This window comes from Crocodylus porosus, unplaced genomic scaffold, assembly GCF_001723895.1.
Source record: "Crocodylus porosus isolate Cpor-Errol unplaced genomic scaffold, CroPor_comp1, whole genome shotgun sequence".
Classification (NCBI taxonomy): domain Eukaryota; kingdom Metazoa; phylum Chordata; order Crocodylia; family Crocodylidae; genus Crocodylus; species Crocodylus porosus.
Genome location: NW_017728943.1, coordinates 109002248 through 109017434, shown reverse-complemented (window position 1 = coordinate 109017434; position 15187 = coordinate 109002248). Strand labels below are relative to the sequence as shown.

Sequence of the window (15187 nt, the reverse complement as noted above, 5' to 3'; positions counted from 1 at the left end):
CTAGATGATCTGCTCAGGTCCGTTCCGACCCTAGAAACTATGAAACTATAAAATATATTACGGCCTTGATGTTTTTCATTGTGGTTTACAAATAACATTACAAGATATACCTCAATGTTGTTAAGTCAATCAGGAAGGGTAAAAGATTAGTTAACATTAACAGTATTTTGGTCTGAAATTTTAATTCTCTGTCTCAAGCTCTTCCTTCCTTCACATCTCCTGAATTATTAGATCATTTGTTCTCATGCCTTGTGACTTCATAACACAAATAAAAATATCCTACACCATGAATACAGTTTAATGATTGACATAGGGCATCCAAGGTAAAATACGTCTGGTTTTTTTTATTACAGGGTCTAAAATAATAATGACACTTTAGCTTATATGGTGGTTTTAATAAGATAAAAGGCAGTTACCTGATCCCTTTCTCCACAACCTTCACATAAAAAGTTGACTCTTGATTTGGCAGACTCACTTGGTAGATGCAATGTTGCATGAAGCAGAAAACAGATAATCCACTTCTTCCAGGAACCTGCATAGGATGTATTTAAAAATAAATATAAGTTGAAAATGTTTACATTAACTGTTGAGAGACCACACATTTAATAGAGAAGACTGTGCATTTTTAAGGCTTCTCTATTTCAATATTTTTTCAGTCCACTGAAATGAATAATTCTTTGGTAACTCTATGGAGGGATGTGCCTTTGTGTGTGTACTGTGTACATATATTAATTTCTGTGAACACTTGTTTGTCACAAGAAAATTAAGCACCAGTTTCAGACATGCCCCCAGGGTTATCAGATATTTCACACCCGGTTCTAAGGTTACAAAGTCAAAATGATAAATTTTCCCTGAAATATATGGTTTAGTAATATTTAGTACTTTTCTTCCTTAGTTTTATGAACATTTCTTTAAAACATCCTCTGGCTGTTGTGGGCATGTATATTTAACATTGAATAGGAAAAGGGAATGTCATAGCTCCATTAAAATTCTTCTTTCAGGTCATATAATTTTCTCCAAAAAAATTGTACCTGGTTCTCCTTGCTGGTATCTGCATGCAAGTAGATTTTTGTAAATTAAAAAAAAAAACCCATGAGTTTGGCAAGGATAAAAAATAAAAGTACATTGAGGGAAAACATGGTAAAGATATGCACAATAAAATAGCATGGAGAAGGTAGATCAGACATGGCCAATGTAGACGTTCTTATAAAATGAAGAGGAACGATCGATTAAAATTGAATAGTAGAAAATTTTCTAAAATAAGTAGATAATGCAGCCAACTGCTATCCTTTGGAATTCACCACAATAAAATGTAATTGAGGCAAGGACAACCTCAGAGGTATTTGAGTGCTTGACACCCATTAGTTTCAAGGGGAGATGTGTACCTGCTTAGTTCTGAAGATACACTATGAGGTTACTAGACTTCAAGAAAAAATTGGGCATGGGTAAGGATAACGAGAATACCAAAATTGATGTAGTTGGGATTTGGAAAAAAATGCAACCGTCTTGTAAGGTATAAAAGTCTTTCTGCTTTGACATAAACTTTGAACTAATGGACATTAGGAAAATACTTGCACTGGGAGGTGGGTTATTTGTTTAAGAATTTTCTATATCTTCTGTCACATGATACAGTGATTTTTATTTTGAAATCTGTTTTATTTTGGGGTAGGTTCCCAAGGCCTCTCTTCTCTTTCTCTGCTGAATCTCCAAAGTAGTGATTCTCAGTGAGGGTGCTGTGACATCCTGGGTGTGGCTTGAGATAGTGGCATTCCTGAAACTGAGTACCATGTGACATTCGCACTGTTAAGTGTGCAAGCTAGATAACCCTCAGGATTTCCAGTAGGCATCTATAGAGTTCAGAGTGTTCTGACTTGTTGTGGCCTTTCTGGCTAGGGGCAGAAGTTGCACATAAATCGGTATAAGACATCAGAAACTGGTTCAAACCTGTAACACAACAGAAATTCAGTGCACATAAACCGCTTTCAAAATGGCTGAAACTGGTTTGAGATAAACCTGGATTGATGTAGTGTCAGACTTAACTGATTTAAGTTATAGTTCTATTGAACTTCTGTCCCAGATCCCCTCCAGATTCAAGTTAACTCAGTCCCCCAGCATCCCAACATGCTTTGCATCTCTCCAGCAACCCCCCCTTCACAGTCTGCAAAATCTGCAAAATTTTCCCACCATTTCCCATCAGATTAGCTCTGTAGAGTAACATTAGAAGACCTAGTGTAGATGGGCTGCTATCTATTGCTGACATTTTAAACCATGTGCCTATTAGGCCTGCTCTGATAAGAGTTAAATAATGCATTACTTAAAATGACACCCCACTTCCATCAGCACTACTGCAAATGCAACTGAATTACAGTCGGTATCACTGAGAAATATTTTGCAAAATGTAGGCAAGGCTTGTAAGTATATTTTTGCTCTACATACAGCGTATCTTATTAAGAATTCTTATCTGTGCCCCTTCAGCCTTTTATGTTCAGTAAGCAGTCTTGAGTGTTCCCATTAAAGAATGATGTTTCAGTAGTAAAGGTACCATTTAAACTGTTTTATTACTTAATCTGCATGTTACATTGTACATGAGAGATACAAGGGAAGCACTGAAGAATTAAGAGGATGAAAGGCTTGAGTCAGTCACTGGAGCTTAAACTAAGCAATGCAAATCTGGCATTAAGTGACCTTATTGATGTTTGCTTAAAGTAGCTTCCTCTCTATACAAATGATGGAGCTTTGTTGTAGATACTGTACGGATAGTGTGCTGCGCCTTTAGAGATTGCCTTTGTATCCCGACACAACCTCTGTTTGCTTTAACAGTGAATGCCTGCAGAAATGCCTCTAGCTAAGATAGATTGCATCAATGTGCTTCATTTGATCAGCTGTCAGCTATGAGGAGAAAGGACAGGTCAAAGAAAAGCACAGGCCCACTTTTGCATCCTGCCTCACTGAACCTTGAGTCTTTGGCAGCTGAAGAATAAGATTGAATATTACTGGAGAGTAGAGGATTTGATAGCACAGGATATGTGGGTACACAAAGTGTCCCTGGACACTTCTGTATGTGCCAGTTTGAAAAGAAGTAAAAAGCAACTGTAGCAAAGTACTCATTGAACAATCAGATACAGGCTAGTAAGCAATACAGGTAGAACGAGGACCTAACCACATGTTCTACAGGTGACAACACTGTACTGTATAATGAACAGTGCCATCTTCTGGGAAGAGTTGGAATCATGTCCTTATGATCTGCACTCAGGAAGTGTTAAGCTTCCATTTCATGTGTTTATTCCCATCTAATAAACACTATAAAAATCACAAGAGAAAAAGTTGCTAATGTCCAAGTCCTGGAACCTGCAACAACAAAATACCATGAACAACCAAATGTATGTTCCTTAAAAGCAAAAAAGTACTTAAAGTAATTTTGAAAGTTAAAGAATTGTCAGCTGCCAAGCAGTACTTCAAAGAATTAGTCTAAGAATCAACAATTATGCCTATTTGTTTTAGATGCTGAGTTGCTGTATTTTTATATTTTACAAAGAGTTGATAACTCTTGTAGAAAAATGTGTTAGAGCAGGGGGTTTCAAACTTTTAATAAGTGTACCCCCAACAGCCCCCTTTTTAATACCCCTAGGGGGATGGCAAGCAGGGGGAGGAGTGGTGGCAGTGAATAGCCAGACATAGAGCAGGGGAAGGGGGTGGTGAACGGCTGGATGCCAAGCGGGGGTGTGGCAAGCAGTGGCAGCGTAACATCTGTGCAGCCCTGCTTCTGTGAGGTAGCGGCACAGGGTGGCAGTGCTCTGCCCCCACATACCCCCTGGGACCTTACAAAGTACCACTTGTCAGAGATTCAAATGACAGTAGATTTGTTGCTTAAGTTACTTACCTCCTCCTCTCGCCCCCATTCTAAAACGTTCTCTGCTTTGGATATATGCCTACTATCCTGTGAACTGATAGAAAGGTTTTCCCTCTGGTTCAGAACTATTCAAAACCTAGGATCATAGAATTTGGCCATTGGATCAAATTTTCTTGGGAATATGAAGTTCGTCACTTACACATCCACATTTAATGGCTGTCAGGTCAGATTCCACAACTGTTTTTGGAAGAAATTCAATTTCTGGTAATAACTAATGCTTGTGGGTGCTGACAGACATTGCGGGGAAGGGGAGCAGGGACTGTCTTTTACTAGAAGTAGCAGTACCTTACTTCAACCCAGCTCTACAGTGTCTGTATAGATAGGGTGCTTCAACAGGGCTTTTGGCATTTTTTTCTAAAGCTGATTCAATCTGTGATTGGATAAAAGCATCAAAAAAGCCCCAGTAAAGTACCCGATCTCTGTGGATGTTGGGAAAGCTGGATACAACTAATGTGCTACCTCTGCTGAGCATGCACTAGGCTCAGCATGGGAGTACGCCCAGTTTAAATAAAGTGTCTTTTTCTTGGGTTTTTCCCCCATGTCTGGAAGCAGTCTCTGTATCTCGTCTTTTGCATGTCATTGACAGTAATGCTACATATGGCTTCAAGGAGAAGCCAGAAACTTTTTGAAATTCCAGACGTTTACTGAAATGGAAAGTGACATTGTAGATCAATGCGAAAAAACCCAAAAATATTAACTATCTCTATTGCTAAAATGGAAGAGAAAAATTGAACTTAAACAGCATCCAAAACAGTAAGGGAGGTTACACTGTTATAATAAGCAGTGGGTGGAAGGCATGTATTCTGACCAGGTTACCAAGAGAGATACAATATCTGGTTTCCGGAAGAAGACATCTTGTGCTTCTTACCTCTTAGCATGTTTGGCAACTGAGAGTGCGGTTTCAAGGATGTTATGACTAGTGGCCTCTATTCCACAAGTGTGATTTTGATTTTAATTAATATGAAAACTGAAAATCTTGGCTGGAGCCATTCTTAATTGTACAACTAATTTGTTCTGTAAATGGTCATTGAAACAATAGAATTAACACACAATGTTAGCTGGTAATTACAGTATAATAAAAAGAATCTGTATATTACTTTAGGCTGTTTTTGAAAGTTTTTACCAGTAATACATTTTATATAGTGATATAATAGAAATATTTGAGTTGTATTACTAGTAACATTTCTAGTATATGCAAAACACGTAGGGCAGATGGGCTAAAGGAAGGGTGTCAAAGTTACCTTGTGCCCCTGCCTGGATCCAACCCAGGACAAAAGGAAACAGCAGCAGCAGCTCCAGCTCTGACACAGAGCATGCAGTGGAGGCAACTGTAACTCCAACCTAGGGCATATAGTACTGACTCTGACCCCTTTTCATGCCCCGTGCACTGGTGTTGGCTCCAGCTTCAGCATGGGATATGCAGTGAATGCCAGTATGGTAGGGCTGCAGCAGTAACAATGCAAAGTGGCCAGAAGGTGATCAAGGCTTTGTCAGCCCTTGCCTACCCTCCTGCTTTGATCACCATGTCTACCAGGACATGAGGGCCATTGATTCTGTGGCATGCCATGTCCCCCAACTTCTGGTGGCCTACTGCTAGCCCAGCAGCCCATATAAAGTGGCTCTGCAGGTTGGATCCAGCCTGTGGATCATATGCTTGCCACTCCTGGGCTAAAAGTAAGAATTTTTTACGTGCTTGTCTTTGCGTAGGGTTTTTTCCTCAACTTAAAAAAAAAAAAAAAATTACTATCAATTTGGATGGCTAATTTTGGTCATCTTAAAAAGATCTACTTAAATGCCCGCAACCCCCAGTAACTGAAAATCTTTATCAAAATGTCTGGAAAAATATATCTGTACTTACAGATAAGATGGAACAAGGTAAAAAAACCCAAACATCAGTTTATGAGGGAGAAGGGCTATCTACAGAGCCTGTAGACAAGCAGCATAGTAATAAAAGAGCTATTCAATGGTTTTGGAGTGTTGGAGAGTTAAACTATAAATCAGATTGGTAAGGTAAATGGTGTAGACTGAGCTGTACTATAATAGGAAAATATGTATAGCAGTTGTAATTTACGTCACTTAACTTATGCCATGTTTAGTATTCAACAGATCTGGAAAAATGAACAAACTTAAACTGATTAGTTTAGGTACTTCAACCTGCTTTTTTAGGATGCAGTCTTGCCTACTGAGAGTTGGGTTAGGTGATGGTTTACTGTCTGAAATCAGTAAAAATGTGTCCCATTTACTTCAGTGGGATTACTTGTTTACTTAACTTTAAATTGGAAGAAGGTGATGCTGATTTTATTGTATACCTGCCCTCTCCCCCTCCCCCCCCCGCAAATTCTGTTTGTTTGGGATTTTTGAGGTGTGCAAGAAGAATGCCAGTATCATCAGTCTGCCATTTACTTTTCTTTTATGGCCAGCTTATGTCAAGGTTTATCATTATAAATTCCATATAACTTGACACTGCTTAATTTTGAGCTTGGTTTATTTGTTTTAAAAGTTTAAAAATTTATATTTGTGCATATCATTGTTGTCTGTCAATAGTATAGCTTTAATAGTCAGAATTGCTGCTTAAAGCAGTTCTTCCAATGTAGTAATCAGTTATCTGGTAGAGCAGGGATTGTCAACCTGTGGTATGCATACCTTTGGGATACATGGGAGGGCCCTAGGAGGTGCATGCAGGTAGGGATGGAGCACCACCGCTTCCCAAGAACAGGGGTGAGCAAGGGCAACGGCACCCCTCTGCAGGCCATGCAGGTGCTGCCTGCTGGCCAGATGTGAGGGCGGGTGGGAAGCTTCACCCACGCCACCGTTTCCCACCACGCCATGCTGCTGCCACTCCACTCATTTTTTAGTAAGTGTACCCCAGCTCTACATCTGACTGTGTGCCACCCCTCGCCCCCCAGCCGTCAGGGGTACACTTACTAAAAACATCTGGCCGCCAAGGGTGCGCTTACCAAAAAAGATTGAAAACCCCTGTGATGGAGTATACCACATCCAAATGAATCTTAGTTATTTAAAACATGTTGCCTGCCAGTTTAAAATTCTTTTAGCTTATTTTTCTTTCGTTTTCCTTCATACGTTGATCTTCCAGTACAATAATTGTTGCTAGCTGCCTTACAATTTGTATCTCACTAGATTTAAAGAAGTTAATGTTCCTGTAGTGTTTATGGCCGAAGAGAGAAATGTAAAAACTTGAAATGGTAAAACTTGAAGGAACATGGGAAATATTCCTCTCAAATCATTTGCACTAGTTTGGTTGATGATAAAATATTGGTGTAACTTTCTTTTCTGCTTTTTATTCAGGCAGAGGGAGAAGACAGCCTTAAAAAGATGCAGCTGATGGAACTTGCAATTCTGAATGGCACCTACAGAGACGCCAACATCAAATCACGTAAGCATAACAGGATTCTGGGGGCCAGTATGAGAACAGTCTCCTTAAGCTTTGTTTCCCAGTCCTTCTTTTGGTGATTGCAAGGTAGGAAATGTTTTGGAGATTGGAAGACAGTGTAGAACCAGCATTACCGTTGTTAGTACTGTTGTAAATTCAAGACATTCTGGCACCGTTTTTTTCTGTCAGTGTTTGGGTTGTACTATTTGTAATTTTAATCAGCGTTCAGCCCTTAAAGCAATTTTTCCATATTTTGCAATGCAGGGAAGCCATGATATTCCTTTTACTTTTGTTTTTAGGCCATTATGTGTGTTAAAAATACACTCCTTTTTATTTTATAATATTAGCAATAAATATGAGACTATTACAAATGTTCACAATTATGTGAATAAAATTTTCTATATTATATTCCTTCCTGTCATTCTCCTTGCATGTTCCCCATGATACATTTTCCCAGTGATTCATCAACTGATTTTACATACGAGTTCACAGAGATCAGTGATGTGATGAGCATTTTTGTAGCTGTTCTTCCATGTAGGTTGGTGTGAGCATGCCGCATGTATGCACAGTTTTACTCTTGATGCTGGATGATGTGCACTTAGTAATCAGAATATTTTATATGCCTACTATCTGTTATAAACTGTTTTTTCCAGTTTTTAAGCTAAACGTTGCTAATAAAAATGAAAATTTTGAAATAATTTCGAAATAAATCTTTACTACAGCTGATACAGATGTCAAATGTATGTACAAGTTAAGTCAACCTTTTCACTAAAGACCTATTGATATTTGCAGAAAATATCTTCTACATGTGTATCATTTCAATTTACAGTGAACAGTGGGTATGTGTAAAAACAAACAGTAGAGATTTGCTCTTAAATGCAGTTAGGTTTAGCAGTTTTATCAGACCTCATTTAAAGGTACTAAAAGTGACATTAAGAGAAAAATTTAAAAATGGATATGTGCACTTTCTTTCTGCTTTAGGTTTAACTCGCATAGTATCAGGAAATTATAGTCTTTGTTGATGCAGACTAAACTAAGCTTGGTTTAGGTGTATGCACGCACTGAAATAATTATGACCCTACCACACACAGAAATGGTACTGAATGTTTCTACACTGGCTTTAGTATGGCATTTACTTAAAATAGGCTGCTGCCTCTTTATAAAATACCCTTTTTCTTTACTAAGTAAAGCCATAGTGTCATTCATAAGGTATGGTGTAAAAGAAAGCAAGACAAATGTTTTTGTTCTTAAGAATGAAGGAAATCACCTGTTGGATTGGATTTTCATCACAAAGCTGTAAGACGAAGATGTACAATTTCTAGGTTGCCCTTAACCCCACTGCTCCTGGAAATTGAATTTTTATATATTTTAAACAGAATTTTAAAATATATAAAAGTATTATGAAACTTTCATCTCCGATGATAGCTCTGCATAACTGAGTATCTGTGGACTCCTATAGTTGCACTACATTTTAGACTTCATATGTGATTTACAGCGGTGTTCATTCTCCTTGTATCTCCTGCATGCATCTCAGTCTCATGCAGTCTTGAAAGCACAGGTGAAGAAGCGTGTTCTTAAAAGAGCTTTTGTGCTATGTAACCTGTTTGAGAAATCTATTTCACTGTTTTACAGTGGCTTTTTTATTTTGCATGTTCATACTTAATCACACTGGAAAATGGAAAGCTGTTTGCATTTGAATGGTGTGCTTTGGCACTGTGATCAGCGCATGTACTAATGATTTCCTTTTATTTTTCTTCTTTCCTACTTTTCCCCTTTTTTCCCATTCTTTCCACGTTTTGTACTGCTATCTCCATACTTTCTTCTAAATTTCTTTGCTTACTGTAGCAGCCCTTGCCTTTTCTCTTGCAGCGACAGCCCAGGCTCCACGGATTATTACTGGGCCTGCGCCTGTTCTCCCACCAGCTGCCCTGCGTACTCCTACGCCAGCTGGCCCTACCATAATGCCTTTGATCAGACAAATACAGACCGCTGTCATGCCAAACGGAACTCCTCACCCAACTGCTGCAATAGTTCCTCCAGGACCTGAAGCTGGCTTAATTTACACACCGTATGAGTATCCCTACACACTGGCACCAGCTACATCGATTCTTGAGTATCCTATTGAACCTAGTGGTGTATTAGGTAAGTCTGTGGCAATGTTTCACTGAATTATAGTTTTTTTTTCAGACTACTATTCATATCCATCTTTTATCATGGTCATATGAGAAGTGGGAGTCATTAAAACATTGTTTCTAAAGTGAGACTTCTGACCGTATTTTGGTTTTATTTCATGTGCATTCTAAATTGCTCTGGAAAAAATTGATAGACTAAGCAAAACTCTTTAATTGTCCTAGCATTAGTTGGATTGCTAAATCAATTTATCTTAAAATCAATACTTATTTTGGAATGCTTGTAAATTTTATGGTAAAAAAATAATTTGAAAAGGTTATTTTTTGTAGCACTAGCCAATGACATTTTAGACAAGGTAAAAACAACTAGAAATTGAGATTTATAGTTAACATCAATATGTGTGTTGCCCCAGCCATATTTTAACTGTTAAATTCAGTTCCATTAATACTTTAAAAAAAAATCATTTTTTTAAATCTTGTACAAATTTTTGTGGTATCGGACAAATAAATATTGGAGAACATCAAAGATATTGTTTCAGGTATGGTACAGACCTAATAAAGTCCTACAGGTTCAGCAACAGATGAATCAGTCTTTTAAACAAAAAACAATAGTTTCAATAAATGTATAAAGAACTACAAGTCAGAATGATGCAGTTAGATGGAAATATTACTGATGGCTATTTTTTTATAGAATGGACTGAAATGCCAGTTGTTTCTAATATTTTGGTCTTGCTGGTTGAAGGCTACAATACAGCAGCAGTTAGTATGCAGTTAATCTGTCAATGTGAAACAAACTCGCATTCCCTACTCTTCACTCCAAAATTTGAATAATCTTTTTTTTCTCTAGTTGTTCTTCTGAATTGTATGTGACCTTGGTGCTGCATGACACTGTTGATTTATAGGCCTTTGATCTTTAAAGTTTGTTCAGCAGCAGTTATTGATTTACACAAATTCTAAAAATCTCTGATGAACATTGGACACTAAGATTCAGAGTCAATATCTTGTTGAAAGAAACACAAAAATCCAATGCTCAATTAAGTGAAGACTGCATAGTCCATGTGTTATGTGTGTGTGCGCACCTTTACATTTTCCTTTTTGTATTGTAGAAAGGAAATATCTTGATCTGTAACTTTAAATGATGACTTCTTCTAACGTAAAGTCAAAATTATATACCAGATTTCCTCATGACCAAGATATAGTTATGGTCTATTATCTTAAATAGCCAAAATATTTAATGCCCTGTCATATTTTATCTTTTTTGTATTTTTATTTTTATTTATAATCTCTCCTGCAAACCATGGATGCCCTTTTTCCATCCACAAGTCTTCTCTGCTAGTACCTACATCATCTGTCAAAGTAGAATTTTAGTATTCAGAAACATTACCATTGTAGGCACCCGCTGCTGTTCAGTGGCAGATCTGTGCCCAACTTGGTAGCAAATAATAATAAAAACAAACAATGCTTTATAGTAATCATTTAATATGATGCACACAAATCTTACTAATTTCAGGCACAGTGTTTGGAGGGGTGGGGGAAGGGAAGATATAGGAAGAGAATTGCACAAAAATGGCTTTTGAATTCATTACCATTAGATATTTAAGTCACAAAATAGCATACACTAAGGCTCAGCACCTTTTATATATAAGGCTTCTTCATTTTTCACCTTTATTATAATTAAAAGCAAGCTACTTAATATGGAGTTATTGATCATAATATATGCCTTTTCATTTGAGAAATTTAAATTCAGAGAACTTTAGATTGCTGGTGGAAGTAAAAATAACTTGTTGAGTTATGCACACATACAAATAATAAGCTTGCTTAGGTTTATTTTATGATTAACTTTAGATATCTTAAAGTGTCCTAAGTTACCTCTGAAAATGACAAAGAGATGTGTGTGGTGGCAATAATGGGAATATTGTTATTAGAGTAAAATCTTAGCAACTAATCTTTAATTCCCTTCCTTTTATCTTTAGGTATGGCTTTCCCAACGAAAGGCTAAGAATTCAAGAATGGTCTTAACTGAACTCTCATCAGATCTGAATTTAACAAATGCTTAGTTTCAGCAGCCTTGAAAAAAGCTTAGCCTAGCAGTCAGTGACTTACTTGCACTTTTTTTGCACATAGATATAAAATAATTAGTGCTATTAATTTGGTTTAGTCTCTATTATTACAAAGTAACTGTAATTTATGAGTGTATAGTAGTATACTGACTGCTAAGTGTTCTATACTGTTTGCTTTACTAATCACCTAATTCATTGCAGTTCATACTTATTGACTTAAAGTTTAAAACACAATCTGTAGGCTTGAAGAATTGCTTTAAAACTTTTTATGGTAGAAACTGGAAGTGGTCTTAAGGGTAGCAAAAAATTGTCAGTATTAAAAATGGCATTATTTAAAGTAGTCCTGCTGCAAAAAAGGCACTTCAGTGAATATGTGACTAGTAAAGCCTAAATGTGCTTGGGCCTAATAGATTTTATGAAATACTGTAATTTTGGAGATTGTAAATGAATGGATTAAACAGGTTAAGGCCAGGATGTTTGAAATAAATGCAATATTAATCTGCACAGATAAACTTCATAAAAAGGTTAAAATTTGAAACTACTGTGCCTTAACTTGTTGCTTTCTTAATGAATTTTTGTAGTAAATGATCATCTAAACCCATTTTGATAAACCTGCTGTTAATGTTTTTCTTTGAATGTTTTCTAACTTTTGTCTTGGTAATTGCAATTTAACTAGGTGCGGTGGCTACTAAAGTTCGAAGGCACGATATGCGTGTCCATCCTTACCAAAGGATTGTGACCGCAGACCGAGGTTAGTTTAGTTCTGCAGTTCTTGTCTATAAGAAATTCTGTGAGTGTACATGAAATTTGCAACACCACAGCTGGTTAACCAAATACCATATTTTGACCTATTCATTGATGGTTTTTTTCTCAAAAATCTAAATAGTGACAATGTTATAGCTCTGGGAATGCTTGCAATTTTAAAGACATTTTGTTAAACTACTTTAGCTTTCCCACCTATTAAAAAAAAAAAAAACTTTGTGATATAGTTAATATGAAATGCTATAACTGATTCCAATTATAAGAAGTTTATAAATAAGATTCAGCTTCATGAGGAAGCATTACATTTAGTGCTTTATTAGTTAATTTGTTTTCCCTCCAAACTTGCTCTTTTAATTGGTGTGGAAGTATCAGATTGGTGTTGCAAAATAAAATGAATGGATGGGTGCTTAATGAGAAAGAAGTAAAGGAATAAATGCCTCCTGTCTGTGTCTGGAGAAATCTGAAGATTTAGATTCCTTTTTTTTCTAATAAACTGTTTGAGCCACTGTACTGTACAACTAAAGAAGATGCATGTTCTCAAATATCTAACTGAATTCAGCAAACTAAGGACTGTGAAGATAATACTTCAGAAGTTGGTTGAATTTGTAAAGCCAGTTCTTTTAGAGTTTTTTGCTGAAATGGATTTCTTGTATCAGTTTATTTGCTGCTAAAATACATTGTCTGAAGGAGAAGCAACTTTTGAAGTCCCATTGGCGAGATGACATCCAGTGTTTGGACATCTCTCTGGACTAACCAATGCATGGAAATTAAATCTTCATTTTTCTCCTGTTCATCAAATGTGATTTACCACAAATGTATGCTTTTGGACCCTTTAATGAATTTATTTAATCTTTTTGAGAAAAATGATACTTTCGGTTTATTGACCCTGAGTAGCTTGTTTGGCTAGGAAGCAGTATGGGTTGAACCCAGGAGCTCCCAAATTCTGCCAGTTGACTTGCTGTGTGAATTTTGGCAAGTTATTTAACTTTTCTTGTGTATGTTTCCCCATCTGTAAAATAAGGATAATAATACTTCCCTACCTCACAGGGATGTTGTGAGGATTAATGTTTGTACAGTGCTTTGAAGATGCAAAGCGTCTATGGTGTTCTAAGTATTATTATTCTAAGGACCTATTCTTAGCACAATAGTGATTTCACAGGATTCTATGAGATGGTATACTTAAAGCCGAATTCAGGTGATGGGTGTGCCGCCTTAGCACAAATCCTAGTCTATACTTCACCTCCTTTCTTCCTCTCATTCATTAAAGGGGACACACACGTCAGTTCCTGAGAGGAGCTTCCCAAGATCCTTACTTTACATAGTCTCTCTCTCTCACGCTCTCGCTCTCGTGTGTGGATCTCATGCTTTACAAAAGGAGTGAAGTAATATACAGACACTATAGTAACCAGGAGAACACTTCTCCCCTTCAATTCTGTCACACTAGTTGGAGTCTTGTCGTTGTATTGAAAATTCTTCAGCAGGCAGCAGGATATTCTCAGTAATGGGGATGTTTGTCTAGATATTTAAAAGTATTTAAATACCCAACTCCCAATTAAATCAGTAGGGTTAGATGTTTAAGTACCTTTAAAAATACAGGCCCATTGTTCCTAGAATCTCTTCCTGCAAATGACTTCCAAAACCCACATTTGATGGGCTTTAGCAGGACAAAAAGCATATACTTTTGTGAGATGTTTTCATATATATATAATATAATATTAAAAAAAAATCAGGTACTCCATTTGAATAGACTAATGTATTTTCAAATCTTACCAATCTTTTAAATTCATGAAAAATGCTTATATGTTTTGGTACTGGTTACTGCTCAAAAATAATTGAACTGAAGATAAATATAGGCCACACCTCGCTGTCTGCTGACTTAAAGCCAACTTTTGATGGTAAAGTGTCCATCTCCTAGAGATCTTGAAAGTTCAGTGTATATTTTTTAATTGAATAGATATACACTGAGCTCTTCCAGTCAATCAGCTGCACGTTCTGTGCCCTACGTATTTTTTTACATGAAAACCCTGCTGATTTATTTCTGGTGAAATAAAGCTCTAAAAATATCATTAACAATTTACATAAAAGCAGTAGATTGCACAACAGTAATTTTAAGACTTTTTTTTTAAATAGATTTATCAGTGCACATTCTTTTTGTAGATTTGTTAGAGGGAATGTTTTGAAAAGAATGCCTTTTGACATTCCACAACTTTATGAGGTAATTCTTTAAAATTGGCATAATTTTACAATCAAAGTATTGGAAATTGATAAACACCTGCCATGTATAGCAACTCTGTCAATGTCAGCAAACCGAAAATACTATTTTCAAATGTGGAAAAATGTTAAGCATTTAAATTTAACTAAGTTGTGCATTCATTGGGTCTAAAGTTTAAAACAAAAAAAACCTTTTAAACCAGTTCTCAAAGTATTTTATAGTACTACTGTATTCACTGTTTAGGTAGGTTTTTATTCATTGTATATTTTTAGTTAAAAGCACTGCATTTAAGGCAAGGGTCCCCAAATGTGTAAATGTTTTACTTTCATAACTAAGCGTTTAGAATCAAAGGGTTGACAGGTAGTTCATTTTAACCAAGAATAAGACCCCCGCAATATAAATAATACAAAACTGAATTTGATTCATATAACAGAGACTGACTGATTTTTATTGTAATAAACTATAAATGGTGTTGCACAGTTGATAAACCTGTGTGTACTGTAGAAGGCCAGAGACTTGGCAGAGGATGTATCACAGGTGTACTGGAATTTTAAAAGGTAGCTTGCTTGGATTATAAACTCCATAAGAAATGTTAATGCTGAGAATTTATCTGAATGTTTTATCAAAACCAACTGTCACGTAATTTATATATAAAATTTTAATACCATTTAATCAAAATTGTAAGCAATATCAAAAATGCTTTAAGATTCTGTTTCTAGTATA

At 36.4% G+C, this 15187-nt stretch overlaps 1 protein-coding gene across 1 annotated transcript in view; it reads left to right on the top strand.

Annotated features, from left to right (window-relative positions):
- The window catches only part of QKI (QKI, KH domain containing RNA binding), a 204530-nt gene that overhangs the window by 181218 nt on the left and 8125 nt on the right, over nucleotides 1-15187 (top strand). The window contains exons 5-7 of the mRNA XM_019549983.1: nucleotides 7217-7304; nucleotides 9150-9443; nucleotides 12167-12241. Coding sequence (XP_019405528.1) covers nucleotides 7217-7304; nucleotides 9150-9443; nucleotides 12167-12241 — 457 coding nt within the window. The remainder of the gene's footprint in view (nucleotides 1-7216; nucleotides 7305-9149; nucleotides 9444-12166; nucleotides 12242-15187) is intronic.